The 26,194-nt window shown below is 39.3% G+C and overlaps 1 protein-coding gene across 1 annotated transcript in view; it reads left to right on the top strand.

The window, feature by feature from the left end:
* The first annotated feature begins 1,030 nt into the window (after window positions 1-1,030).
* ZC2HC1A (zinc finger C2HC-type containing 1A) overlaps window positions 1,031-26,194 on the top strand; it is a 35,364-nt gene continuing 10,200 nt past the window's right edge. The window contains exons 1-7 of the mRNA XM_084215801.1: window positions 1,031-1,117; window positions 13,153-13,226; window positions 13,949-14,065; window positions 14,267-14,402; window positions 17,454-17,602; window positions 18,391-18,490; window positions 19,181-19,289. Of these exons, the coding sequence (XP_084071927.1) occupies window positions 1,102-1,117; window positions 13,153-13,226; window positions 13,949-14,065; window positions 14,267-14,402; window positions 17,454-17,602; window positions 18,391-18,490; window positions 19,181-19,289 (701 nt within the window). The 5' untranslated portion in view covers window positions 1,031-1,101. The remainder of the gene's footprint in view (window positions 1,118-13,152; window positions 13,227-13,948; window positions 14,066-14,266; window positions 14,403-17,453; window positions 17,603-18,390; window positions 18,491-19,180; window positions 19,290-26,194) is intronic.

Raw genomic sequence — 26,194 nt, 5'->3', positions numbered from 1 at the left:
CTATAAGATTTATTGTACTTTAGAAAAACTTCATTAGTTGCTCATGACATATTGCCACAAGACAAATAAAAGATCTTAAGAAGTAATTCAAAAATAATGGCTTGAAGAAAGAAATATTGAAATGCTTTGGTTGCTAAAAATGTGGAGACCTTTTGTAAAAAGAGCCAAAAAATATCCATATGTATCAAGCATTATTGATATTCATTAGCCAACGGCAATTTAGTAGCACTATTTTCCAAAAATACTCCGATGTTATCCTGGAGCAGGAGATTCCATCAAGTTAACTATTGTTTTATCAGCATCTCTTTCAGTTAAGAAAGTACCGGGGGAAAAGGGTGCAGGAACGCATTGTCTGCAATTGTTTTCAGGACATGAACTGAAAGCATTTTTTTCTGTGTTTTTTCCTGCAGTCGTCCTAGTTGTCTCATGAGCAAGGGGAGACCCGATAAGGCCACACATCAGCACCCATCTGTGCAGCTACGGGGTGCTGAGGGTGGAGGGACCCTGGCACCATCCTTGCTGCTGCCCATATCCATCCAGAGACGCTGCATGCTTTGCCGACTGCACGGCAATTTCTCCTTATCTGCTTCGCTTTGGTCTTCGTCTTCAGGGAGGGTCGTGGAGTCTCCCTCTCTGGAGATATTTAAAATCCACCCGGACTCGTCCCTATATCACCTGCTCTGGGTGACCCTGCCTTGGCAGGTGTTTGGACAGGATGATCCCCAGAGGTCCCTTCCACCCTAACGATTCTGTGATCCTGCATTTCATGGAAGGAGATCCCTGATCACAGCATAGCCTCAACGTATGGGCTTCAGGACCTGTCAGATCGCACCTGAGTCAGAATACGCCGGGTTTTTGCAGGGGGATGCCCAGAGCCGGTGTCCTGCTCCCTCGGGAACCCAACCAGGGCGCAGCCTAAGGGCGGGTGACATCTCCCGGGCCCGGCGGGCGGCGGGCGGGGCGCGGCTGGGCCGGGCCCGGGGCCGCCGCCCGCCCGGCCAATGGGAGCGGCGGTTGTTGGCGGGCCGGGCGGTGGCGGCGTTGCCACAGCAGCGGCGGTCGGAAACCGAGCCCAGCCCGAGCCGGCGGTCGGGGCGCGCCATGGAGGGGCTGGAAGGTGAGCGGCAGCGGCGGGGCCGGGGCAGCCGGCGGGCGCCCGAGGCCAGGCGGGTCCTTTATGCTGCGGCTGGGGCGTGTTCGGGCGGTGGCGGCGGTGGGAGCGGGGCCCGGGCGCCGCCTCGCCCGTTCGCGGAGCCCCCGCGGCCGGCAGTGCTGGGGGCCGGCGGGGCTGAGGCGGGCGAGCGCCGCGGGAGGGGGCAGCGGACAAAGGCGGGAGGCAGCGGAGCCCGCGGGGCCGGGCGGCGGCGGGAGCGGGCTCCCCGCGCTTTGTCTCGGGCTCCGCTCCCGCAGCGGCCCCGCCGGCCCCTCCCTGAGGCGGCCGCGCTCCGAGCCCGCTCGCCGGGGCCCTGCGGGCTGGGTGCGGCGCAGCGTGCGGGCATCTCTGCCAGGAGCCCTTTTTTCTTTTTGCTAACAGATGGCTAAGGTGGGTGTTGAGATCCGCTTATCGTGCTAGGGAAATGCTCAGTGCGGTGAAGAAAACTAGGTATGAATTTGCTGATTGGGTATTTTCAACTTTACCCTGTGCCGGTTCAATTAATGGAAACGTTCTTGCTTTCTGAAATGATAGCATCATTTTCATCAATTGATGTTACCCATCATAACATGGATATCAGCTTGGAATTCATGAAGTTACAGCTTGCAATCAGAGCATTTTTGTAGGCCTGTCATTACTGCATTTTGCCAGCTGCTTTAACCATACTACTTTAAAAAATACCTGTTTTGAAAAACTATACAACACAGTCATTAAGTCTTCCATGCTCTACTTTTCTAGAGGTAACTGAGTGCTTAAATAGGAGTAAGCACAAACTAGCCATTGTTCTTTATCCGTTCTGGAACAGTTGGAGAACTGAAGTAATTTTCACAGAATACCTGTGTTCTGTCTTTAGTAGATTTTACAGTAATCAGACCCTGTTCTTGAGCCTAGTGACTTCATCAAGTCTCTAAATTTGGACATTACTTGGCATTAAGATCCCAAGAGCTTTCTTTGATTCACTCTGCATTCTTTGCTGACTATAAATGCCTTTGAAATTTGAAACATGGTGTCCAGTGTTTATCAAATAATGCCTTATCTGGAATTCCAGCTCTCAGGACAATGGTATGTTACCTCTCCAGGAGGGAAGAGCTTGCCCTAATTTTGAGTAAGCTGGGCATTTGACTGCTTTTGAGACTGCACATCATCGGCAGCACAGCTATCAATTGATTTGGCTGTGTGCTAATTTACCAAGACCAGCTATGCTTGCTGTATTATGTAAGCTCAGGCACTTTAATTACAGGTGTAGGAGAAAAGTATCTACAGACAACAGCAGAATGCTGAAAAAACTAGTGATTTTTTTAATAAAATTTGTTTAGTTCCTGACTTTGTTGGAAATGGTTTGTATCTTGTTTGTATTTCAGAAGGTACTGGGAGTGGAGGGAAGTGCTAAATCATAGGTGAAATCTCATATTTTACTTAACCTTTTCTTGAAAGTTCTTTCAAAAGCTAGAGCTTGTCAAAGCATTTTTTCCATCACATGAAATTATTCTTCTGAACTCTTGAGATTAATTTCAGAATATCACAGAACATAAGTTATGTTTAAAACTCCAATTATCCTTGCCTTGGGAGCACTCATATCTCACACTGTTATCCACTGTCCTTGAATGCAGTTTTTGAAACTGAAGAACAATTTGCCGCATTTTTATGGGTCATTTTATGCCACGTTTTTATTTTTCTAAAACCACCACAAAATAAAATACTTCTCTTTCTGCTTCAAAACATTTGAAGCAAGTGGGTTTGCTTTTATTTACAGTTTTTCAGTTTAGGCTGTTCATGTATATTAGCTTAGGCTCAGATTAAGTTTTTGTAGAAAGGTTGCCCTGGGACAGAAGAAATGTAAGCAAAGCCAATAAAAATAATAATAAATTATTTCATTGGATATTATACTTTTACTCAGTCATTGCTCCACTGGCAACTCAGAAGAGCGTTGCTGGTTGCCATCTTGGATTAAATTTACATTTGGATGTGCAATTGCACAGTCATACCCATCTGACATAGAAGTATGGGCAGCTTCTGAAATCTGGCTCAGCCTGCTGCCTCATTATATTAATGCTCAGTAATATCATTTCCCAGAGCTGGCTGGTGCAGTAGGTGCTTGGGAGCTGTGCGTGCGAGGGTCGTGGTTATGGGGAAGGGCAGGACTTCATCTGTTGACAGCAGTCTCTTGGTGTGTCTGTGATGGTGGCAGACTCCTCAAGATCAAGATGCATGTCCTGGACTTTCCAGCCTCAGAAGCTGGTGCTTTCGCTTAGCTGAAGATCAGCACTATGAGACATCTGTTTTGCTTTGGTTAATATAAGCATGCTATTAATAAGAAAGAGCTCTACACAGTTTATAATCTTTCCAAAAAGTGGAGAGATAAATGTGTAATGGTTGGCATGTGGAATTGCATTAATGACATTTAAAAAACTAAATAATATTTTCAGTGTCACAGTTGCATTTTCTCACTCTGTGCAAGTTTAAATGTTCTGTGAAACAGCAAAGTAGGTGTTGTGTCACTTTAAAGTTCTTTCTAAAATTTGCTTTTGTGGCTCCTATATGGCTGTTGCTCTATTAGGTTATTTTTTTATCAGTATTGTTATATTACTAGATTGAGCCAAATTTGTACCTTTAAAGGTTTGTAAAAGTAATGAGTGCAGCTTGTCATTAGAGGTGACAAATCTGATACTAAGTCTAAAGTCACTACCTCAACATTTGTTACTTTGCAGCTTGCATGCTGTTTGGCTGGTTTTCAATTTTCACTTAATTTACTGATGAAAATAGAGCCACAGACTGGCTCTGTCTGACAATGTAGTCATCTTTAAGGTGAGCTTAAAAATCCGTTTGTGAGTAGTTCCCCATGTGGTGAATCTCAGGACCGTTTTTGATGGATTAACATGTTCTTGTTGCTTTCACTGCTGGATGTCAGGAAAAGAGCTGTCACACTGGCGTGTTTGTTGCTCTCTGTTTTGCTTGAGCGAGATGGAACCAAGCACTGAATTCCTGGCTTCATTTAAGCCAGAGTAGTCCAATGGTGGTGTTTGATCGGCTTCTCTCCAGTCTGTTGTTTTTTCTGGGAGGATGCCCACAACAGCTGCTTGAGCCAACTAAATGCCGCTTCCCACGCTTGTTCACAGCCCATCCCAGGCTAAGGAATAAGGGGCAGAGGGGCGGCTGTGTCCGAGGGCAGAGGTCCAGCTCTCTGTGGTAGGTCATGGCAGCGCTTGCCCAGCCCCAGGCTCGAGCAGCCAGGGAAGGCAGGTTGTAGTTGGAAGGGGCTGGCTGGCTGCTGGCTCAGGAAATAGCCTGCAGTGTCAAACCCAGAGCTTTCCCTTGATGATCTGCGTAGGGATTGCACTCTGAGCAGTCTGGGTGTGTCCTCGAGGTCTCTCTGTACAGCATCTTCTGCTGAGAGCTGGGGTCTGTGCTGTGACAGCAGTTGTCCCTGGCATGGATAATGTCTGAGATGCCCTGCTCCACCACTAACAGTGCAAGACAGAGATCTTTGGGGTTTTATGTTAGTAAGGGAACGCTTGAGAGCAAGTGCTTATTCTTGCTTTGTCAGAATTTCTGAATGCCCAATCTTATTTTTTTTTTCCTTAATAGTGTAAAGAATTTTTTTTAAAAAACAAACAAAAGTAATATTAATGTGTTCTTTTCCTTTTAGAGTTGATCTTTGTCTTGCCTCACTGGATCCATGCAGCAGCTTCCTTACTTTGGTGGCCATTTTCTTTAGCTCCATTTGACTTCAGATTTCAGCTTTTATTTATTTTAATAGGTGTATCTTTTGTCCAACAGAAGAAAGAATTTGTTTTCTTGTACACTGTTCTTAAATCAGCAACTTGGAAACTATTAAAGATTGAAATGCAAAACTGATATTAATGTACATAATTCTTAATTAGGTTTTTTAAATAAGTTATTTGTATCTGGTCGCCATAAAAACACAAAGATAAATGTGTCTGCACTAAACTGATGCTTCACTGGGCATACTTGAACCTCTGTTGAGTGATCTGAATTTGACATTTAGCACTCTATAACTGGTCAATTTATTTACTCTTTTTGAAGCCATCATGTTTTTATTTTTTTAATTAATGGTTATTTTAGTTAAGGAAAAATCACAAAAGCTAGTTTAGGCTGATACGATATGGAGAAGTGCACTACCACAATATGTTTCACCTTTAAAGGAGAGGAAGTAGACAGGAATGTGTGTAGACAGGAATTTGAATGTTTCAGATTAGTTTCTTCAGTTTCTTAGAAGTAATTGATTTTATGCCCTTTTCTATAGTTTTTTTTTTATTTCTTGCATTTTTAACTTAAATTGCAGAAGCTAGATTGATCTACTAATTGACTTCAATTGATTGAATATAGTGGAAAGATGAACATGTTTTGCCTGCACACAACATGGTGTGGTTGTCATCAAAAGCCGATGTTGCATGTCAGTGAAATCTCTTTTTAGGAGTATGGTAAGCACTTGACTGGAACAGCTGAGGAGTGGGCTTACTTTCTAAAGAATTCCCGAGAGAGGGGCAAACTAGGAATCAATATATTGTAAATTAAGTTTATTATCAGGTTTTTTTTTAACACATAATTTTTTGCCAGTAAGGTTCTGACAAGCAAGCAGACTTAGCAGACTTAGTGTCCAATTACACTCGTCGTAGAGTGCGTAAGCCCAGCTTTGCTTTGGGGATCACTACAGCAAAACAGTCTTGGTTTAAGGGTGGTGTGAGAAGGCAAGTCTTTGCCTGACTGCCCTCAGTCATCTCAGTGCCTGTGGCCTAATATGGGAGAACAGTGTGTTTATGAAGCCAGAGCAGAACTGTGTAATGTTTACATAGGTTTTGCACGTCACATGCTTTCTAGTGCTTCTAGTTGATCTTAAAGCTTGTTAATAGAAAGCCAGATGATGTATCTGGAATTCAGATCTGTCAAATAGTGCTGATTGCTCGCCTTTGGTTGAGTTGCATTTCCGTAGGCTTTGCAGGGGAAGGTTTCATAGATTTTTCTGGATGACCGTCATGACTGAGTGACTCCAGAATGCCATCACATTAACACTCAGTATGGGAGCCGTCAGAGGTCTGCTCTCTGTTGCAGGGCTAGGATCTGGTTGGGATTGTGTGTAGGTGGTAGGACAGCTCTCAGGACTGCAGTGCTGTGGTGGATGAGTACAGGCTCTTCAGGAAGAACCAGCTGGATGGCAAGGGGGGAAGTTGCCCTTTATGTGGGAGAGCAGTGAGAATGCAATGGAGCTTTGCTGTAGAACCACCTGGGGGAGTATGAATCAGGGTTAGCAGACAGACCAGTGTGGGAACAGCTGTTGTGGCTGTCTGCTAAAAGCCACTTGATCAGGAAAAATATGAGGTCTCCCTAATAATTGGAAGGATCAGTGTATTCACAGGCCTTGTTCCTCATGAGAGACCTTAACCTCTGAAGAGATTGTAAGATGCTGAATAGACAAATCAGTAAGGTGCAATGTAGCAGACGCTGAGATGGTTAGAGCTCCATGGCGTGTGGAGGCTTGGAGATAAAGGGAATGCTAAGTCATAGCAGCTATGCCTGAAGTCCTCACTCCGGTCCTCCCGGCCTAGCTTATCTCTCTGTGACCCCATAGGCCATTCTCCCTAACCCTTACAATTGGTCAATTCCTGAGCCCCCCAACCCTATATAAGAGGCTACCTTAGCCCATTCTGGCAGAACAGCTGTTGTTGGAACCCTTCACAGACCCTCCAAATAAAACCACTGTGGAACCACCGGGCTGCCAGAAGGCAGAACCTTCTGAAGAAGGTTCTGAAGAAGGGAGAACCTCTCTCCCTGTCTGCATTCATGATAGCCACTGCCAGCCAGAGCACCTTAGCAAGCTAAGAGCTGAAACTATAAAAGAGCTGAAAATCACTAAGAGCTGATAATCACTGAGCTTGCTAAGGCAGCCAAGGCTATAGGGCACTTAGGGCTTGGACACCCGGCCTGTGGAAGGCTGAGCTGCCCGGCCCAAGACTGCTCGCCCGAGGCGCCTTGATCCTGCGCTGATCTCGCTATCCGGCTAGAAGCAGTCCAGTAGCTTTTCACAGTGTAAGTAGCTAGGAGGCTTCTGGTATGCACTGATAGCAAACTCCTGACCCAGGAGATCAAGGAGCTGGCAAGGGGATGCAGTCCTGCAGTACTTCATAGGTACAGACATGTGAGATGTAAAGGTTGGGGGCAGACTTTCCTCCAGTGACTGTAGGATGGTTGAATTCAGGATCATGAGAGGAGGGAGCTGGGTAAATAGATCTCAGCCCCAGAGTTCAGGAATGCAGTCTGTGACTTTAGGGATCTGCTTGCAAGAGTCCCATGAGAAATGGCCATAGAGAGCTGGTTATTTTTAAGGATGTGTAATGTGACTGACACGTTTTCACATTAAAAGTTACGCTTCATATGAGGAAGGAAGCAAAGAAGGACAGACAGTTGTAGTGAAAGGGAGTACACCATGATGTGAGTTGTATGTGCTGCTGTTACAATCATTCTTGACTACATGGAACTCACTTCTATGTCACCAAAAAAACCTATACAGAATCCTCCTCCAGGCTGTCACTTTGAGGCAATGGGTCTCACCTTGATGTGTTATTTTCAAGAAATGCAAACGAAATTCGCCATCATTAGACTCACTCATGTTCAGTTCAATAACAGGGTTTTTGAAATATAATGCATTTTCATTGTCAGACTGAAAAGCTGGTACAAAAATGTGTAGAGGTACTATGAATGTCTTTTCAGCTTGAAGGAATGGATGCTGCAGTGCTAAGGTGTTATCTTTTGGAAACAGAAGTGACAGGTTTATACAAAATTGTCAGTGCAGGAGTACAGGAGAATTCATGAGGATTTCCTATAAAATTGGGAGTAGAGAGATAAAAGTAGATTAATTTGCTATTTGTTAGACAATTGTCAAAGCTTAGCTGCTTAAAAATTTCAAAGTATATGAATGGTTGAATATGAATGAATGTAAGAGGCAGGGCTTACTGTGATTTCCTCTTCCTTTGCCTCTTTCCTGCAAACTGCAGAATAGCACAGGTAAGAAGGCCTGTGCTTGGTGAGGTAAAACATGCACAATGTCATTTACCAAGCAGACTTGACCGAAGTATGGCAAGTACTGCTTGTTGTTAAGAATTACAGTCAGTGTATTCGCCTTACTTGCATTTTCATTTCAAAATTCCTTTTGGCAAAATAATGCAAATTTACAAAACTTCCATCGTTATTGGAATACTTTTTTCCTACTTTGGTACATTTATACTTTCATTGTGTTATTTAATTCTCTTCAAAACTGCTTCTAAAAAATTAATGCTCTAAATTTAAAAAAATAATGCTCTAATTTAAAGGAATGTTCAAGGGTCTGTGCAGCCTGGTCTAGTTGAAGGTGTTCCTTCCCACAGGAGGGGGGTTGGAACTAGATGATCTTCAAGGTCCCCTTCAAACCCAAACCATTCCTTGATTCTGTGAAGTGTTCCCTACCTGTGTCACTGCACTGGTATAATTTTTAGGTGGCTCTTGCTTGTAGTATTTGCTGTTGGTTAGGCTGTTGTTAGTTAGTGTGTTGATTAAAAAAATATAACCCAGTTGTTATTGATTATTGGACATATGTTAGAGACTGGGCAGTCCTCAGAGAACCAGATGCTGTGGCTTGATTATACAGATTCTAACTAATGTGGGGAATGAACAGCTTTTTTTTATTGCACTGTAGATATATGGAACCCTTAAGTGACAAATACCTTGCTTTTGGAGATGAGAATGGAGTTATGCTGAAAGCAAGAAATACCGTTTTGTAGAAGAATTCGGCAAGTGCTCTTCAAGTGATGACTTTCAACACTTGTGGATTACTTGCTGGCTTCAAATAGGTACCTAGTCCCAAGGCAGGGAATTGTACCAGGCTGTTTCTGCATGTTTGAATTCAGACAGGCTTGATGATTCTAATTATCACAGGTTTCTGGCCTAAATAGTTTAGTACTGTCACTGCTGTCCATAAATAAAAGGTTTTGAAGGGCAGTCAGATTTTACAACCTGACGAGGTACTTCGACAAAGTGCAGTCTTGTTTCTGCAATTTGTATCTATGTGCACCCACATACTTGGGTATATAGAGCTCTCCAAAAGAAAAAAGTGTAACAAAACTTCAGTTATTCAGCAATACTGGAGGCTTCTGCTCCCTCTAGGTGTAAAGTCTGTTTACACAACTGCTTTATCTGTAAACATGACAGCAAGGACAAGTGACTGTGACAGCTATGGCTGTGGCTGTGTCAGATCAAACTTGTATGTATTGATGGGTGCCTGCATTGTACTGAGAAAGATAAATAGAACTGGCAGCTTGCCCTTTCTGCTGTAAATCGATTGTGCTATTTGAATATGAGAGAGGAGAAAGAATGAAGTTGTTCTCTTGAAAGCAATGTTTCAAGGAAGTCTAAGCTTATCTATAATACTGAAAGCACCATGATACATCTGGAGATGGTATAGCTGTACTGTCAGACTTAGTGACCCACCCAGACTTTACAGCTAAACTCTTAACTTCAAGATCAGAAAGTATAGGGAACTAGACTGTAACCATACTCAGAAGGGATGTGTGCAGTAACTTGTGTAAGTACAAACCCAGTGATTTGGAAGTAGAGCTGCAGGAGGAGGAGCCCTGAGGGACAATTTACAAACACGATAAGATTATTGTAGTCCTGCTAATAAGCTTCCAGTCTGGTTAAGTCAGATACCCAGCATCATGTAGGTTGTACACTCTGTTTTTGTATGAGACCTGGTCTCAGGAAGGCAGTAGAATAGGTTGTAAAGCTCAGCATCTTCTGAGCTTATCTCAGTATTCTGTGGTATTCACATAACAATTTTGATCATATTTATCTTTTCTCTTCATGTGTTTTGATTAGATAAACAGTAATAATTATTTCAGTCCTTCTCCAAATTAGCTATATTCATTCATGTTTAATACAAGCATCTAAACTGCTGGTGATTAGCAGTATTAAAGTTGGTAAAAAGAAAAAGAAGTGTAGCTGCTGTACAACCAAAATGATTTTTAAAAATCCTGCGTTGTTGCTAAAATTACAGTCTGAAGAAAATTGCCATGACACTATCTTACTACCAATTTCTATTCTCAGACCAATTTCTCAAGCATATCCTCCTGTTTCCTGATTTGAGTGTTCCTTCTTTTTTTTTCCCTTAACCTCCTCCCTGCCGTGCATCCCAGATTAAAAACCATTTCAGTTAACTTTTTTTCAGGAAAAAAATTGCAGTAGATATCACACATTAATATCTTTAAAAAAAATAAACAAAACAAAGCCAAAATTAACTCAATTGCAACTTTCACAATTTTATTCCCATGCCTTACTTATAAGTTATCAGATGTCATGTGGATAATATTGCTAACCCTTCTGTAAGGGAAGATTCGTGCACTCCTAGAAAGCAATGTTAAGGTTTTGTGGTTTTGGTTTGTTTGGTTTTGGGTTTTTTTTACTTTAAAAATGAGGGAAATCACAGGAATTAAGAGGCTAAAGGGGTGAGTGTGCCCCTTCATAAAGGACACTGGGCTTCCCATTTTCAACAAAACTTCAGGAACTTTCATTTTTAAAAAGTAACTTCCTTATGTGCTTTGGGTCACTGATTTGTGTTACCCGGGAGGTGTTGGCAGTAGAAATAGCTCTAGGCAGATGTGATTACCTGCTAGCACCAGGGGAGGGTGGGAATGCTGTAAGGAAATCCAGGTCTGTAACTGCAGCTGCACTAAGTGGTAATTGGCATTCCTTGTGCTTTGGTATGTAGTATGTAAATACTGCTCATTCAGGTCGGCAGCTCTCAATCTGCCTCTTTTCATGGGGAATTTAAACACCAGCTCAAATTCTAGAACACAGAAGAAAACTGTGGGACGTGTAGCTTCTTTTACTAAGGCAGATATTTGAAAGAATTCTCAGCCAAATTCTTAATCACATACTGTATACCTTGTGTCAAGACCACTAATTCTGATTTATTTCAGCTAATTTCTTGAAGACACAAACAGTGTCACTTCATATTTTCGCCAAATGGCTCTCCCACTTATTTCTGCAAAGCTGAGGGTTGTATCAGAATGATGTCATAAAAAGAAGTTGAACTTTTTAAGCAAAAGTAAGTTTGCAGTGATGTAGGCTATCATTATTAAGAGTGCTAGGGACTCTGAAGAATGAAGTAATGAAATAAACAAACAAATCTGTGCATATTTTGTATTTTTGAGTGGACTAATTGAGAAAAGGTTAAAATCATTGTTGCTTATCCTTCAAATCAGTGATGAGGGCAGGTTACCAGCCATCTAAGCTTTGTACCAGTGTTCATGAGCTCAGCCTTGCGGATTTAAGAAAACAGACCTATGGAAAAAATTTCAGATGTGATTTTTTTTAAAAAAGAGTTTTAAAAAATACAGTTAAAAACCAAGGTCCTAGTAAATCTTTATCACATTCAAGTACCATTCAAATGCAAGAATAGAAAAAAAAAATTCATCTGCATGTTTTGCATTTTTCCTTCTTCTCGTACTTGTGTGCATCTAAATGCACAGATATTTAGATGGCACAAAAGGAAACTTGATTATGGCTTCCATTTGTAAAACTTGGTTACTGTCAGTGCAGTCCTGCTGTGCTATAGTGAAGAGAGGTGTATTTATATCTGCATGGAAAAGGTATATGAATTAATTAAAGGTATGAATTAAATGTTTTAAACTGCACTTTTCATGTGATTTGTAATTCTTAAAATGCATTGTGCTCTATAGTATGTTCATACAACTACTACATTGCATAGAAGTAGTTACTGGGGGTGAATTTGCTTTAAGTAATTGAAAAAATCAGAAATAGACAATAATTGCTTACTAGTAATACAGATCTCACTCAGTTTTAATCTTTGCATTTGGCTGCAAAGATGCCATGGCTGCCTGAATCTGAAGTATTTAATGAAATGATTCATTTTTTAGGACTGGTCATACACTTAGTTAGCAAGTGTGTATGTTTAGATGGAAAACAGTTTTCCACTGGGAAGCTGGGAACAAAAGCTGATCAAATCGTTGAACGTTGCTATGTTGATAACTTTGTTAGTTTAAGATGCTGCTTCACCTAAAATACAAGTAAATTCAAGGTGGTTTTATTTTAATATAGTGTACATAGAGGCAATCATATTGTCTGCAATAGTCAGAATAAGTACAGAGAAAGCTACTAGTAAGTCTCAAACATAATCCAAATTTATTGCTTCTTTCTTGATGTATACATGATATAAAATATCCCTGTATTCCTCTGGTCTACTACTAGATATAATAGATACCTTTTACTGGGAAACCCTGCAGTTTTTCATCTCTGCCATGACTCTGTTGCGTAATGCGTGCTATATAAACATATTTGCTTGCCTAGGCCTTGATACTTTGACTTGTTGGTCTTTTGTCTGGTTCTGTGGATCTGCTGTATGTCAAATGTGCTATTGACATTTTTGTTACCAGTGCTTAAATAGCAACATCAGAAATACTTCTATAAACCATCAGTAATAATCTGAATAAAATATATAGTAAAAATAGCATCAAGACTGTTTTCTTTAAAAGAGAAAGTGGAATAGTTTATCTTAGTAGAGCAAAATAAATAATGGAATATGTCCTTTCTGTATTTGATACTAAATTTGATCTTTTCCAAAGACACAGAAATACCCACTAAACAGCTTTAGTCTTGGTGTGTATTTGAGCTGTCACTGGGACTTAAAAGGGATTTTTTATTTCCATATTGATATGCATCCTTTTAAGGGAGTGGAGTTATATATTATAAATAAACAGAATTGCTGGTGACAATTTGCTGAGCCTGACAGCTTCCAAAAGTACCTAAGGACTTTGGGATATTTTTTGCCTTTTTGGTCTGCATAGCCTCTGCACAAGTCAAAGGATGTATACTTTTACAGTAACAAATGTAATACTTATGGCTAAGTGTATATGAGGTTAGCATTTTTTAAAATAATGTTTTGTCATTAATTTAATCAAATTTTCTTAAAGAAGTATGTTGGTTTTTTTAAGGTGAGGTTGCAGTGCAAACTGGAGATCTGTTGCCATGTAAGATTTGTGGAAGAACTTTCTTTCCAGCTGCGCTGGTAAGTGGTGTGAGCCCTCTTGTCTTTTAGATTTGATAAGTTGATATGAAAGTTAAGCAGGGCTTACTATAGCTTAATAAAATAGATCTAGGTGCTCTGTTTTGGTAGGGGTTTTGTGTTTTTTCCCCTCACAAGTAATTACTGATTCCAGTTGTCTCAGGTTTGAAGCTCCTTAGAAAGGACTTAATTTTATTTTAAGATCCCATCATTTTCTGAAATACATGCCTCTAAAAGCATCTTTTCTAGTGTTACAGAATCAATCCTTGTATTCTGCAGTTTTAAGTCTCAGCTTGTAAATGAAGTGTTTTGTTTGCCATTTCCAAAACTGTCATCTCAATTTTTAATAGAAATTGGTCTGTCTTTAAGTGTGAATATGAATTTCAGACACCTGTGATTTGTTTTGCCACTCAAATGGCCAGCACAAGCTGCCTTCCTATCATCAGTTTTTTTGCATGCATGGTGCAAACATAGATGCCTTAAACTTTTCTTTATTACCACATGTGTTTTTGTAACTCCTATATATATCCATGAATTCCTGTAGTTCTATTTTGAAGGTAGTGGCTGGCATAAATGTTTGAGTGAAAACAGTCTGAGCTTATTCATCAAGAGTTGGGGGTTTTTTTGGTAATTTTTTTATCAAGAAAGAGGGAAATAATGTGTTAATAAGTTCTATTTTCAAAACTAAGTTCTATATTCTCCTTTCATTTTACTTCTGCTTACAGAAAAAGCATGGACCCATTTGCCAAAAAACTTCTGCCAAGAAAAGGAAGACATTCGATTCCAGCCGACAGAGAGCAGAAGGAACTGACATTCCCACAGTAAAACCTCTTAAGCCTCGGGTATGTTGTAATTTACTCTGAATATGAGCATTTTAGGCGTACTATATATACGTTTTAATAAGACTTATTTTTGCTGGCAGTTTGTGTTAATTAGATCAATGAGATTTGGAAGAAATCTTAACTATGATGTTATGTACTAAAATAAGGTGCATACTTAGCTTCAAGTAAAAACTTCACAAAGCTTTCTTTTCTGCCTCTTAGCCAGAACCACCCAAAAAACCTTCTAACTGGAGACGAAAGCATGAGGAATTTATAGCAACTATACGAGCAGCCAAAGGACTTAATCTCAAAGACGGTGGAAAACTTCCTCCACCACCTCCACCATCATATGACCCTGGTATGTAAAACAGTCAAGTTCCTTAGAGATTTTTCTTTAAGTTAAAGTGAAGAAGTTTGAATTGAAAAGAAATTTGTTGGAATGCAACATTCACAAGTTCTTGAAGATGACTTACTGTTCCTACACAGATGCTGGATTGTGACTTTGGGTCTGGCTGGCTCATATCCTGTGTAGATTTCAAAGCCCATGACTTTGTTTTTAATGTGTGAAAAGATAGCTGGGGCAAATTTGCAGCTTGCTACTGTTTTGTAAATCATAGGCTGGACACTTTGTTTAATACCTTGTTTGTGCTCGTAACAATAGCAGATTGCCTTTTTGATTAGCTGACATCCATAGCATATTTACATTGTGGGAATGCACTTTTATGTTCTTCAAATGTAATTTCTCCCATATCTTGCTGAATTCACATTTGGTTTAAAGTATCCAGTGTATGCCTTAATGCCTCCTGTGTTTTTGGTATGTGAGATACGTGACATTCGTATTAGCAAGGGCAGGACAGTCCTTGGGTGTCCTTGAACTGAGACTGGGTAAAGTGTCCAAGCCATTTGATGTGAATGAGAAGGAAGTATACCTTTCATTTAATTTCTGGGATATGATAATAGGCTGAAGAATATATTTCTTCCTCTTGTCCTAAGAGCTAAACCATTTGATTAGCTGAATGGCTATTTTCAGAAGGATTGGGAAAAAACATGTGTTTGCTTCTGCCTGTCTCTGTGGTCAAGTGAGGATGTGGAGTGTTCCCTACCCTGTTTCTTTGCAGAAGATGTGTTAGTCCAGCATTAGGATTGTAATGATGCATTCATTCTAAGAAGTAGTAATGATGCATTCATTCTATTATTCAGTGTTCTGTTCTCACAATCCTGAAAAGCCATATAGCTGATTTTTAAAACTAAAGCCATCTTAAAGCCAATAGCAAATGCTGTGGATAAGAATCACAAGGCTTGATCATGGAAAGAATCATTAGTAATCTATATAGCATATCTATCTTCTACCTAGTTGTAGTTGATTTTAGTCTCCTTGCTTCAGTCCTACTGCAGTGGGTTAGACTTAGGAAGAGGAAACCAGGAATGAAGAGACCATGCACAAAATGTGCACACTGTGCACAATATGCATAGTGCATATTCTTCTTACAAACAGAGCAGGAGCAGCTACTGATGCTCCTTTTTTACTTGTCAGGTTGGAGAGTGGGAAGATTGGGAATGTACCATGAGTGTATCCCTCCTCTCCTACTCAGCTCTGTCTTGGGCGCGCTTGTTTCTAGCAAGCAGCAAAGCTTTTTCATTTTAATGGGAAGAGTCTCATTGTCATACTTTCTGCATAACTGCTCTGAGCTGGCACATATTGCTGCTTCTTTCATCTCCTCTTCCACTTTTTCTGAGGAAGTGCAGAATGGCCTCAGATTAAGAAGAACCTAAGTCACCTTGAGCTTGACTGTGTATGTGTACTGCTTTCTTATTTTGATTAAATTTTGTTTTATAAAGCTTACATTGAATCCTAGAGGTTCTTCTGGACAGTATGAGCAGTACTTTCAGAGAGCCAAGTGTATGACTGGCACTATGTGTTTTACAAAAGGATGAGGATACAATTCCTGATTCCTAAAAGTATACATTCATCCTCTCTAGTTTGATACTTTTGTGGGCTTTGAAAGTTTTCTGTGGAAATTGAGCTCTGCACTAGCCAGCCCCCACTTGGGGCTTTCACAGTGGCTTTATTTTTTTTTTTTTACTTCTTTTTTTTAGTTTCTTTGGAATGATTTTGGTTTGACTACATAGCTATCAGAAACAGTTCTGTTTCTGATTTTTTGTCTCTTAAGGTGTAGTTGATGTTCGAGTGTTCTGACAGTAGCAGAGCACATGTAAAATAAATAAATAAATAATTGTTGTTGTTACCCCATGAGATTCCCATGCTGTGACTTCTCTGTGTTCTTCCTCTGTCCTTAGCTCACACTTCTTGGGTCACAGTTCATGGTTTGATGGCCATTACATCATTTAACTTACTCAAAACTGTTTATAAATATTTAAAGGGACAAGTATTTAAGTTTGATCTACTGAATTTAGACTAGTAACATGTAATCCAAAACTTATTTTAGATTTTATAATATCTAATTGTAATTTTGGAGGCAGTGACTGTTGAATTTAATCTCATTTTCTTCAATACATTTTTAAAATTACCTAGAAACACACTAATTTAACCTGTTTTGACAACGTCAAGCTTTTTTGATGCTTGCATGGTTTTGAATGCTCTAATCTGGGGCATACAGCATTAATATATCTGAAATACACAGTTGTCTGAAACTGTAGTCCAAACATATCATTTTTCCAAGGGCACTGTATTTTACGGTGTGCATTTCCAGCATACAGATTATGTATCTTTTAAATTTTTTAAGCATTTCCGTAGCCCTTTCTGGTTTTTTCCCCAATGAGAGTAATGCTTCCTGTATGTAACAGTGTTTGCAGTGTGACTAAATTAGTCTTGCAGAAGTAACACGGCCACTGGTTACTTTCTTTTGCATCTCTCTAGAGATGGCTCCTTATTTTGGCTGATTTTCTTCTGATTCTTTTTATTTGTTAAATTTCTGGTTTTTTTATAATAATCACTTCCAGTATTGTAGTTAGTATTTCTCATTTCTTTCAAATTTGTCAGAGGAAACAGATTTGTTGTCTTTTGCTGCTTGTGTGGGAAAGGTTTTAATGTATTCCCATATCTTGAACAAACTGAACTGTTAATGATTTCTTTAAATTTTTTATTGTTTGTTTCTTTCACTTCTTCTCTACTTCCTTCCAGCTGATCTCTGTGACATGTCCCTTTACATCTTTGGCTGCCTTCTCTGCAGAATAGCATCACAAAGTGTTTCTTATTTTGCTTAGGTTATTTCTAATCCTCAGCTACTCTTATCCATCAAATGAGAATATGTTTTTACCTAGCAATCTGTATTCCATTTTCAGATTCAAAAAGCCATCATTTTCCCTGGAGGGGAGGCTGGTCTTTAAAAGACTTTAAAACACTGTCATTTTTGAAACAGATTATTAATGTTATATTTCTGTTTTTAAGACTACATTCAGTGTCCATACTGTCAGAGGAGATTTAATGAAAATGCAGCTGATAGGCACATCAATTTCTGTAAGGAGCAAGCTGCACGTATTACTAATAAGGGGAAATTGGCAGCTGATACCAAAGGGAAGCTTCCTACTCGAACTCAGGTGAGCTATAACACTTTTCTTAACTTGTAACTTGCATTCAATGTCAAATCAAGCTGGTTAAATAGTGTGTTACTTTTAAAAAGAATGAACTGTTTCATTCTGTAATTTTATTATTTGCACTCACTGAAATTAGACACTAAGCATGGATGAGGTTTTTGCTTTCTTAAACTGCAGAGATCTGTAACTCAGGTGGCAGCAGTTGCAAAATGAAAACCAGTCATAAATGTAATTGAGGAATGTTCAAATGACAAGTAAAGATAGCAGAAAGAAATAGAGATGCAGTTTTTGTAAAGGAAGTTGAATTTCTGTTGTGCTAGTTTCTAAATTCAGTTGAAGACTTGCTTAAGGGGCAAACAAAGGTACCTGACTACAGGACAACTGATAGCAGTACTGTGGCTAATTAGAGGCTTTAGAGGGATTCAGGTGTATTACACAGTATTTTGAATTAGTGCAGGGATTAGTCCAGACCACACAGGTGAAAGTAAGATTAGGATTTGAAAGACAAAAATAATTCTACCTTTGAGCATTTGCTTTTAAATTAATTGGTAATGAGATTATGCTTTTAATCTTAACAAAGCCACTAAGTTAGGGAATGTTTGCTGCTAGTATAATCTGTAAGTATTAGAAAACAGACTATCAGAAACCATTTGCATATTCCCATACCAGAAACAGGTTACCTAGTAGGAAATCATCCTCTCTTCTCCCACAGTACCTGAAAGAACTACCTATTGTGTTATATAGATAGCTTGATTTAATTGCTTAAATTTCTAGGTTGTATTTTGTTACAGTACAAACCTGCTCCAGTTAAGAAGATGCCTTCTGTAGGATCAACACCATCACCATCGTCACGCTTACCACAGCCAAGTGGTGTTAGCAAAGCTGTTGTAGGTATGAATGGATGTTATGAATTGTTCCATGTCTTTTCTAAATAGTAATTCTCAAACTATGCAGTGAAAATTGATTGTTTATTTGATATAGTGGTTTGTAAAACCTCATTTAAAATAAATTTGGAAGGGGCATTGATCGCCATCTATCTAAAAAGACTCTTGAGCACTTAGGATTCTGGTTTATATACCGGGTAATTTTTTTTTTTCTAAGTTGAATTTGAAAAATCATTTGGGTAGTAATGCATGATTATATCAAAAACTGATCTCTCTCATGCTTAATTCTGTAACTAATTTGTCTGCTGAATATGATCATAACTCGGTGAAAATACATAGTCAAGGCATGTATATTAGAATTGTGCAAACAGCAGTCTAATTTGTGTTTCAGATATCATCGGATATTGAACATGTTCTGTCATACATACTTTGACTTTTCTTCCCCCTTTTTTCCTGAGCAAAGTAATTGAGATACAGTATGTTTTCTAGAATAAAATACTATGTCATGATTACGTATTTTCTATACATTTCTTGAAACATTTTCTTTTTGTATTATCTTGATACTGACTCACATCTCTGTATTTCTAAAACTCTTGTTTTGAATTTTGCAATTAAAATGGTTTTTAATAAATTGTATCATTTCGGCAGCAAAATCTTACATTTTCTTATATTTTTATGCTTGCTTTTCAACTGCAAGGTGTCTCTTCAAGTAAAGCACTGTCTTCGTCTGGACCCAGTGGGAGCAAAATTCAGACATTATCACCAGCTCATAAAAACTCGCCAGGAGTGGTGAACCCACAGGCAGGGTGAGTTCCATCTAATGTTGTCATTTCTGCTTTAGTTCATATTTATGTTGTTCTAGTTCTAGAAGTCTCTGTGGTTTGTTTTACTTAATTTTTATTTTTTATCCCTATGAGCTTTGGAAGTACAGTGTTTTGAATTTATCCTTTATCCGTAAATATAGCCAATATTTTAGGAACGTTAAAGAAGGCAAAGGTTTTATCAAGTTGATTTAACTACAAAGGAGATCAACAGATAAAAATAAAATATATTAAAAATTATAGAATAGGCAGAAGTGGTTGGAGTAATGAATTTTTTCTTGGTAAAAGTGAAGGGTCTTAAAAAGGCATTAAAACAGGTCTAAAAACATTAGGTATAATTTCCTACACTGTGTGGAAATAGAAGAAATAGGCTTCTGCTATAGACTACAAAGCAATTGTGACAGGATCTTCTTTCTTAGCACAAAAGGATGGACGCTTTCTCTTTCCCTTTTCTAAGAGGCAACAAATAAATGAGCACAAATAAGACAAAACCAGTGTACTTACAGCAGCAAGGAAGGCTACATCAAGATTATTAGTGTTCAGTGTAAGTGCTGGTGTGATCAAGGCTGTGACTCACGCTTTGCTGGAGGGGTAGACATTTCACAGAATCTCATAGAGAAATCTGTGGGAGAGATTGAAGAAAAGTGGTGCAATTCTGCAGAAGTCTGAGGAGCACCAAGGAGCACTGAGAACACAAAACATAAAAGGAAGTGATTGCAATTATAACATTGGTGATTGAAAAAGGTGTATTCCTATAAGAATGCGTATCCAGTTGGTAAAGACTGTGTAATTTGAAAAGAAGTCAGTGTCTTAAGTTCATGAGGAAGAAAAGGACATTCTGAAAACTCATGGGGTTGGACAGCAATTACACAAAACTAAGAGATTTTTAGTTTATCACTCTTAAATTTTACAGGTTATGCATGAATATGAATTACAGCTCTGTCATGTTTCCCTCCTTATGTCCTGTAGCATCAGGATTCAGTTCTGTCCCTCCCTTCTCTGTCTACTCATGATAACTCTTTCAGACACAGGTCACATGCAAAGTCCATGAGGTTGACAGATGTCTTTTTTTTTTATTTACCCCATCTCCTGGTGTCTCCCTAGTCTTTGTTCAGCTTCACTACCATTTGTAGGCATCTATGCTATGGCTGGGAGAAAATCCCAGCCCCTTATTCACTGACTTTCTTTATTTCTCTGCTTTTAGAAGCTGAGTTAACCCCTGATGATGAGTGGCAAACAAGCAGGTCTGCAAACCACAGTAAAAAAGTCAGCTGAGATGATTTGAAGGCATGTTTCTGAGTCCAGTAGTGTAACCCAGCTGTCTAGGAAAGGTTTTTTTCTGTTGAAAGTTCCTAATTGAAGTCTCTGTTTGTCAGTGAGGATGCAGCGATTTTGGTCTTCACTTGTTAACAAGGAAGTTCTATGTAATTTTACCAGCCAGTTGCTGTTGCAATAAGCATATGAAATTTGGTAGAAAATAAACCCCCTTGTGTTCCAGCTATTCCTCAAAGATCAGAGGGGCTGAGTGCAGCTTGGTTTAATTTCTGATTATAACCATAGTTAGGCACTGTGGCTGGTTATGTTCAATAAGAACTTATACAATTCCAGGTTCACAAATAATGTAGTTTATTGAAGCAGCAGACCCTTGTTAAATTGCTGGTAATAAAAGCAGTAGATTTCCAAAATGTTGTATAACTGTTTCCAGCTATACTCTTGATGCAGCCTGAGGCAAAATCTTACCAAAGAGTCATCCCTGCTTTGGGGAGGGGAGAGAGAAGCGAGGCCATTGTCTATAAAGTAAGGTCATGTTCTCACACTCTAAAAATGGAGGATTTCAAATTTAGGCTTTCTGGAAAAGTGGAGGTATGACTATAGTCAAATATAATTGCTTACCAGTTACTGTGGTCCTAGGTGGAGAAGCAGCTTTTTTCTCATTTTCATATTGCTGGGTACGTTTTTCAATGTATTAATTATCTTTGGATACCTTTGGCTGAATTGGTTTTAACAGAGGCAACAGGGATTCCTAATAATTCAGCATCATCCTCCACCCAGGTGAGGGAGCAGTGAAGGCCACCTGACATTACTCCTGTCAGCATGTTACCACCTCACATCATCTTCCCAAAGGAGCAGATTTGTAACAGGGGCTGGTTGTGCATGGCTAAGCTGGAGTGAGGCTGATGTCGAGGTCTAGGTGCACTGCTGTGCTTCTCTGTGCTTCACTCACACCATTGGGCTGTGAGATGTCTGCCTCACCCCAGGCATCATTCAGTTGTTAAGCCTTGCTCCAGCCTAGTGCAAGATAAACAAGTGGCTCAGCTCACATTTTTGCTCAAACAGCCTTATGAATTTTCCACAAACTCAACAGCATCTCTGTATGTTGACATAGTAAGTCTGTCAGTTTTACACAGTTGCTTACTGGACTTTGTTTCCAGTAGTCTTCCATTTTCTCCTCTGTTGCTTGGAGTAGCAGCTGTGACATGATGAAGCCAAAAAGCAGCTGGGGAGATGTTTGCCCAATTTCTCTCTGTTTATGCATTCTGCTAAGCACAAAGAGATGGCTTTGGCCCAGCTCTCAGATAATGATCTCTGCTGAAAGACAGTCAGTAAATGTTAGCTTGGCTTATAACCTCAATTGCCTACACAATTTCCAGATTTTAAGAGTGTGAGTGGATGTGATGAGTGTGTTTCTGCCTGCAGTCCTTATTGCTCTAAAAAACTTCTTGTCTTCTGTTTTCCAACTTGCCCTTATGGCATTTGCTGCTCATACTAACCAGTCTTCCACAGGTGGCTGTTACATGTGTCTCCTTCCTAAGTGTTATATCTGTGACCTGGCATTTCTTTTTTTAGCTTCATTGTATTCACTTTTGGGGACAAATTTCTCAGAAGTTACATTGAAGCAAAGAGATGTACCAGCCAGTTTCATCATGGAAAAGTTGGGTGTGTCAGATTGGTCATTGGTGACAATTTTGGCCTTAGTCATCTCAACTTTTGCCTTAGTTTTGGGGCACGAGGGGAAAATACATTGGGTTCTGCTGAAATACCTACAGAATTATACCAAAGCAGGGGTAGAGACAGTAGCAGTCAGTGTCCTACGTGAGAGTGAAAATAATTAATACTGGAGTGACAGATTTTAAACATTAAAACATCTTATAATTCAGGATATACAGATAAATGCAACTAGAATTACTTTCTAAAATAGGACAACTTTTGAACATTACCCACCCTTCAGTAGGATTTATTTCTTTTACTACATTTATGATTTAACCAGTAGAATGAAGCCTTAGTGTGAGATCTGGGATTTTGTTACACTGAAGTCAGACAGAGTTTGTGCTGGAGGATAAGATATTATGCTCTTCTGAATTGTTAATGAAACAATTTGCTGAGCAGTGTTGTGTGGGGTTATTAATAAGGGCAATCTTTTAAATGGAATGTTAAGCAATCACTTTTTCTTTTCTCCTTGACAACTATTAAAGAACTTACACACATTATTTTGACCAGGTTAAATTCCAGGTTTTGCTGTAAGAGACAAGTTCCTACAGTTGGCACTAAGGGAAGCTGTAACTTCGGTGGTTTTTTAGGTATTACTTCTGTGTGTAACCTTCTATCTTTGACCATATTCTTGTAATTCCGGATTTTCCGGAGACGTAATACAAGAGAGGCTTAACAGTAGACTTGCAATTCTATTGTGCAATATCAAGGATGAATTCTGTGTCCCAAGTGATGGGACGGCGCTGCGTTCTGTGGAGCCGTGGTCGCTGTTCGTGCAGGGACGCACGGAGGGGCGGCAGGGGACGCTGTGCTGAGCGTGCGGTGCCGCCCGCGCCCGGCAGGTGGCGCCGGCGCAGCGCGGGCAGGGCCGGGGGAGTTCGGTCCGGGGAGGGAGCTTGGAATCCTCCATCGCCTGTAAGCCTGGCGTGCGGCATCGCAGCAGCAGCCACTTTTACTGGGTACGGGCACAACTGGAGCCCTAACTTTGAATCCTCACCTGTAAGCCTGGCTTGTGGCATCGCAGCAGCAGGCACTTTTACTGGGTATGGGCACAAGCGGAACCCTAACTTTGAATCCCCGCCTGTAAACCTGGCATGCAGCATCGCAGCAGCAGGCACTTTTACTGGGTACGGGCACAAGCGGAACCCTAACCTATGACCTCAGCTATTGTAAGTTATTTTCACTGTGCAGTGTCCTTTTTTTTTAAATTTGAAGTCTCCCATTCTGCTCCCCAAGTAAAGGACTACTGAGAGAACACTGCACAATATCATCAACATAAGCTGTGTTAGTGCCAGTCAGGCTTACTTTGTACATGTAGATTAGGATGTGTCAGCTGAGTTCTGCTGTGAGTTTTCTTTTTCTGCCTGGACAGAGTAAGGACACAGACAGTCCTTCCAGTATGAATGAAAGTGTTGCATAAGGGCATCATTTCGGGGTCATACAGAAGCAAGTGAGGAGCAGCATGTGACTGTTGTAGTCAGTAGGAAAATCTTCATTCATTTAGGTGAAAATAGGTTTTTATCTTTTTGATATTGAAGAACTGAGAAAAGGAAAATTGATTCTATATAAATTATCTGTCATTAGACTTATAATTTGATATCATGTTATGAACCCAAGTTTGGTATGCATTTTATTACAGTATACAGGTTAGTGGTGTCTTACATTTCTTGAGGTGTATGGCTGTCAGAAGTAATCAGATGTTCAGGAGAAAAAATTGGGTAGGTTCTTCCTAACCTAAGGGTAAGCAAACAGATGAACCCCACACCCACATGTAAACTGTTTTGCCCATCAGAACCTGACACTGTGGCCAGACAGGGATCTTTTGTGTGTACAGATTGTCTGTACATGCTTCTTTTGTGAACAGTTATGTTTGTTTGGGTTTTTTTAATGGAAATTATATTTTTTAATATGGCAAACGAACCCTTAGAAATAAATTTTTAATTTTTGTTTTATTTCGGGGATAAAACATACATTTTAATGTTAATGTTTCCCTCCTGGGAATCGTGTCTGCTAGTTATTGTCTTACAGCGGAAATACAATATGAACAGCCCACCAAATCAATAACAGTAAATTTTAAATTCCACTTACATGTTTGCCATAAAGCATTTGTAACCTTTAAAAACATTATCTTTTTAAAGCAGTTTGTTGCTTTTATGAAGACCATAACTTACAGGGCTTTGTTCAATGAAATCAAGATATATAAGTAGCTGTTTTCAAGATCTTTGCATTTCAAAAGATTCTTGTAATCATGGGGTTTTTTCATCAGAATGTGAAAGGGCTGTCAACTTTGGGTTTTTGGTTCTGTTAAGGTGTGAAATAATACTGTAGTGCTTTGTTTTGACAGTATTATTAAGGCTTCTAGGATATTTCTTGGATATCCTACTCAGTATGTGCCTGGAGTTCACAGATTATGCTGATAATTTGTTAAAGTTCAAAAATAACTAAGAAAATCCTATTAAGTTGGAGTATGTACCTTACAGTGTCAAAGACCTCTGTCTTGCTTCTCATTTTCTTGGGAGTATGTAAAGAGTATATATTGGGTCAAACAGGAGTTAATAAATTTGAGCTAGAACATCTGTTTGGGAGGCTATTTGTAGGTTTTACTTTATGATAAGATTATAAAAATGCAGAACTTAACTTGAAGATCTGTTTTTCTAATCTAAGTTGTGATTTCTGTAAAGCTACAGTTTTCCTTATGATGATGTGAGGGATTTTTTTCTATCTATTTTGAATGGGGTTTTTGTTGTTAAAACAAAGCTGGGTTTCTTTCAGGCTGTCCTCTATTCTGCCTTTACAAATTAAAAAAAAAGAAAAAGGAAAAATTTTTCATCTTGCTAATTCTAGAATTGCACATATATATATATATATTAAACATTTTTAATGCTTAAATTTATTATGACTTGTAATTATGAGCCCCCTTTTCTAGATGTGTTTTATGACATCATGGAAGCTGTTCTCTAAAGAAACCAAATGTGAATATATTGTGCAGAGTTTGAGAATAACTGGCACTAGTGTTTTGTTTGAAGAATGTATTGGAAACCTAATCCAATGTCTATGAATCCATTCCTCATCTAAGCAAGAAGAAACCCTTTTGTTTGCTGGATAATTAAAGTCTGATTTTTACTTTTTTTTTTTTTTGCTTTTAAGTCAATGGGATTTCTTTGGTAATATAAGTATTGAATTTCGAGTATTTTAATTTTTTTTTTTTGCATAACTTGAATAGCAATATAGCACTATCCTTATGAGCAACCCTTTTTATATTTTAATTGTAAGATGGACAAGTTAGGCCAACCAGTGCGAACTGGAAGAGATGTACAAAGGTTTTATGACACTGATACAAAAACAGACAGTACCATCAAAAGGCCAGATGAGTTGTTGCCTGTAAAGAAGTAAGTATTACAAATCAGTGTGGTTTATCTATTCTGCAAAAATGTTTCTCCTAAGCAGAAAAGTGTGTCCTTGACGAACATCAGCTTCCCAGTCTGTCTTCCATATAAATGCTGTGGGAGAAGAGTAGATGATATCATTAGCATCAGAGTGAGGTAAACAGCTTCACAGAACAGGGAAGATGAAGGTTTCCCTCAGATTTGATTTCTTCTGACAATGCTTGATTACAGATTAAAACTAACCAATTTGCATCTTGATTACAGATTAAAAGTAATGAACTGGTGCCTTTCTAAACTCAAGATAAAACTGATTTGCATGATGCAAAGCTGAAGTAAGCGTTTATGCCTGATAACTGTACTGGTTTTTGACAAAGTAAAATTGTAATTTTATTCACCTAATGGCAAATATTTCTCTAACTCCTACATCTTAAGGTAGCTGTGATGATCCAGAAATGTGAGCAAGGCAGACTTTGTAATGAAAGGTAGTCTTTGGTTAAGTCCAACTTACCTCATATA

The sequence above is a fragment of the Fringilla coelebs genome (assembly GCF_963513975.1).
Source record: "Fringilla coelebs genome assembly, chromosome: 1".
Taxonomy (NCBI): domain Eukaryota; kingdom Metazoa; phylum Chordata; class Aves; order Passeriformes; family Fringillidae; genus Fringilla; species Fringilla coelebs.
The sequence above is the reverse complement of the archived record's forward strand: the minus strand, read 5'-3'. Positions and strand labels throughout refer to the sequence as shown.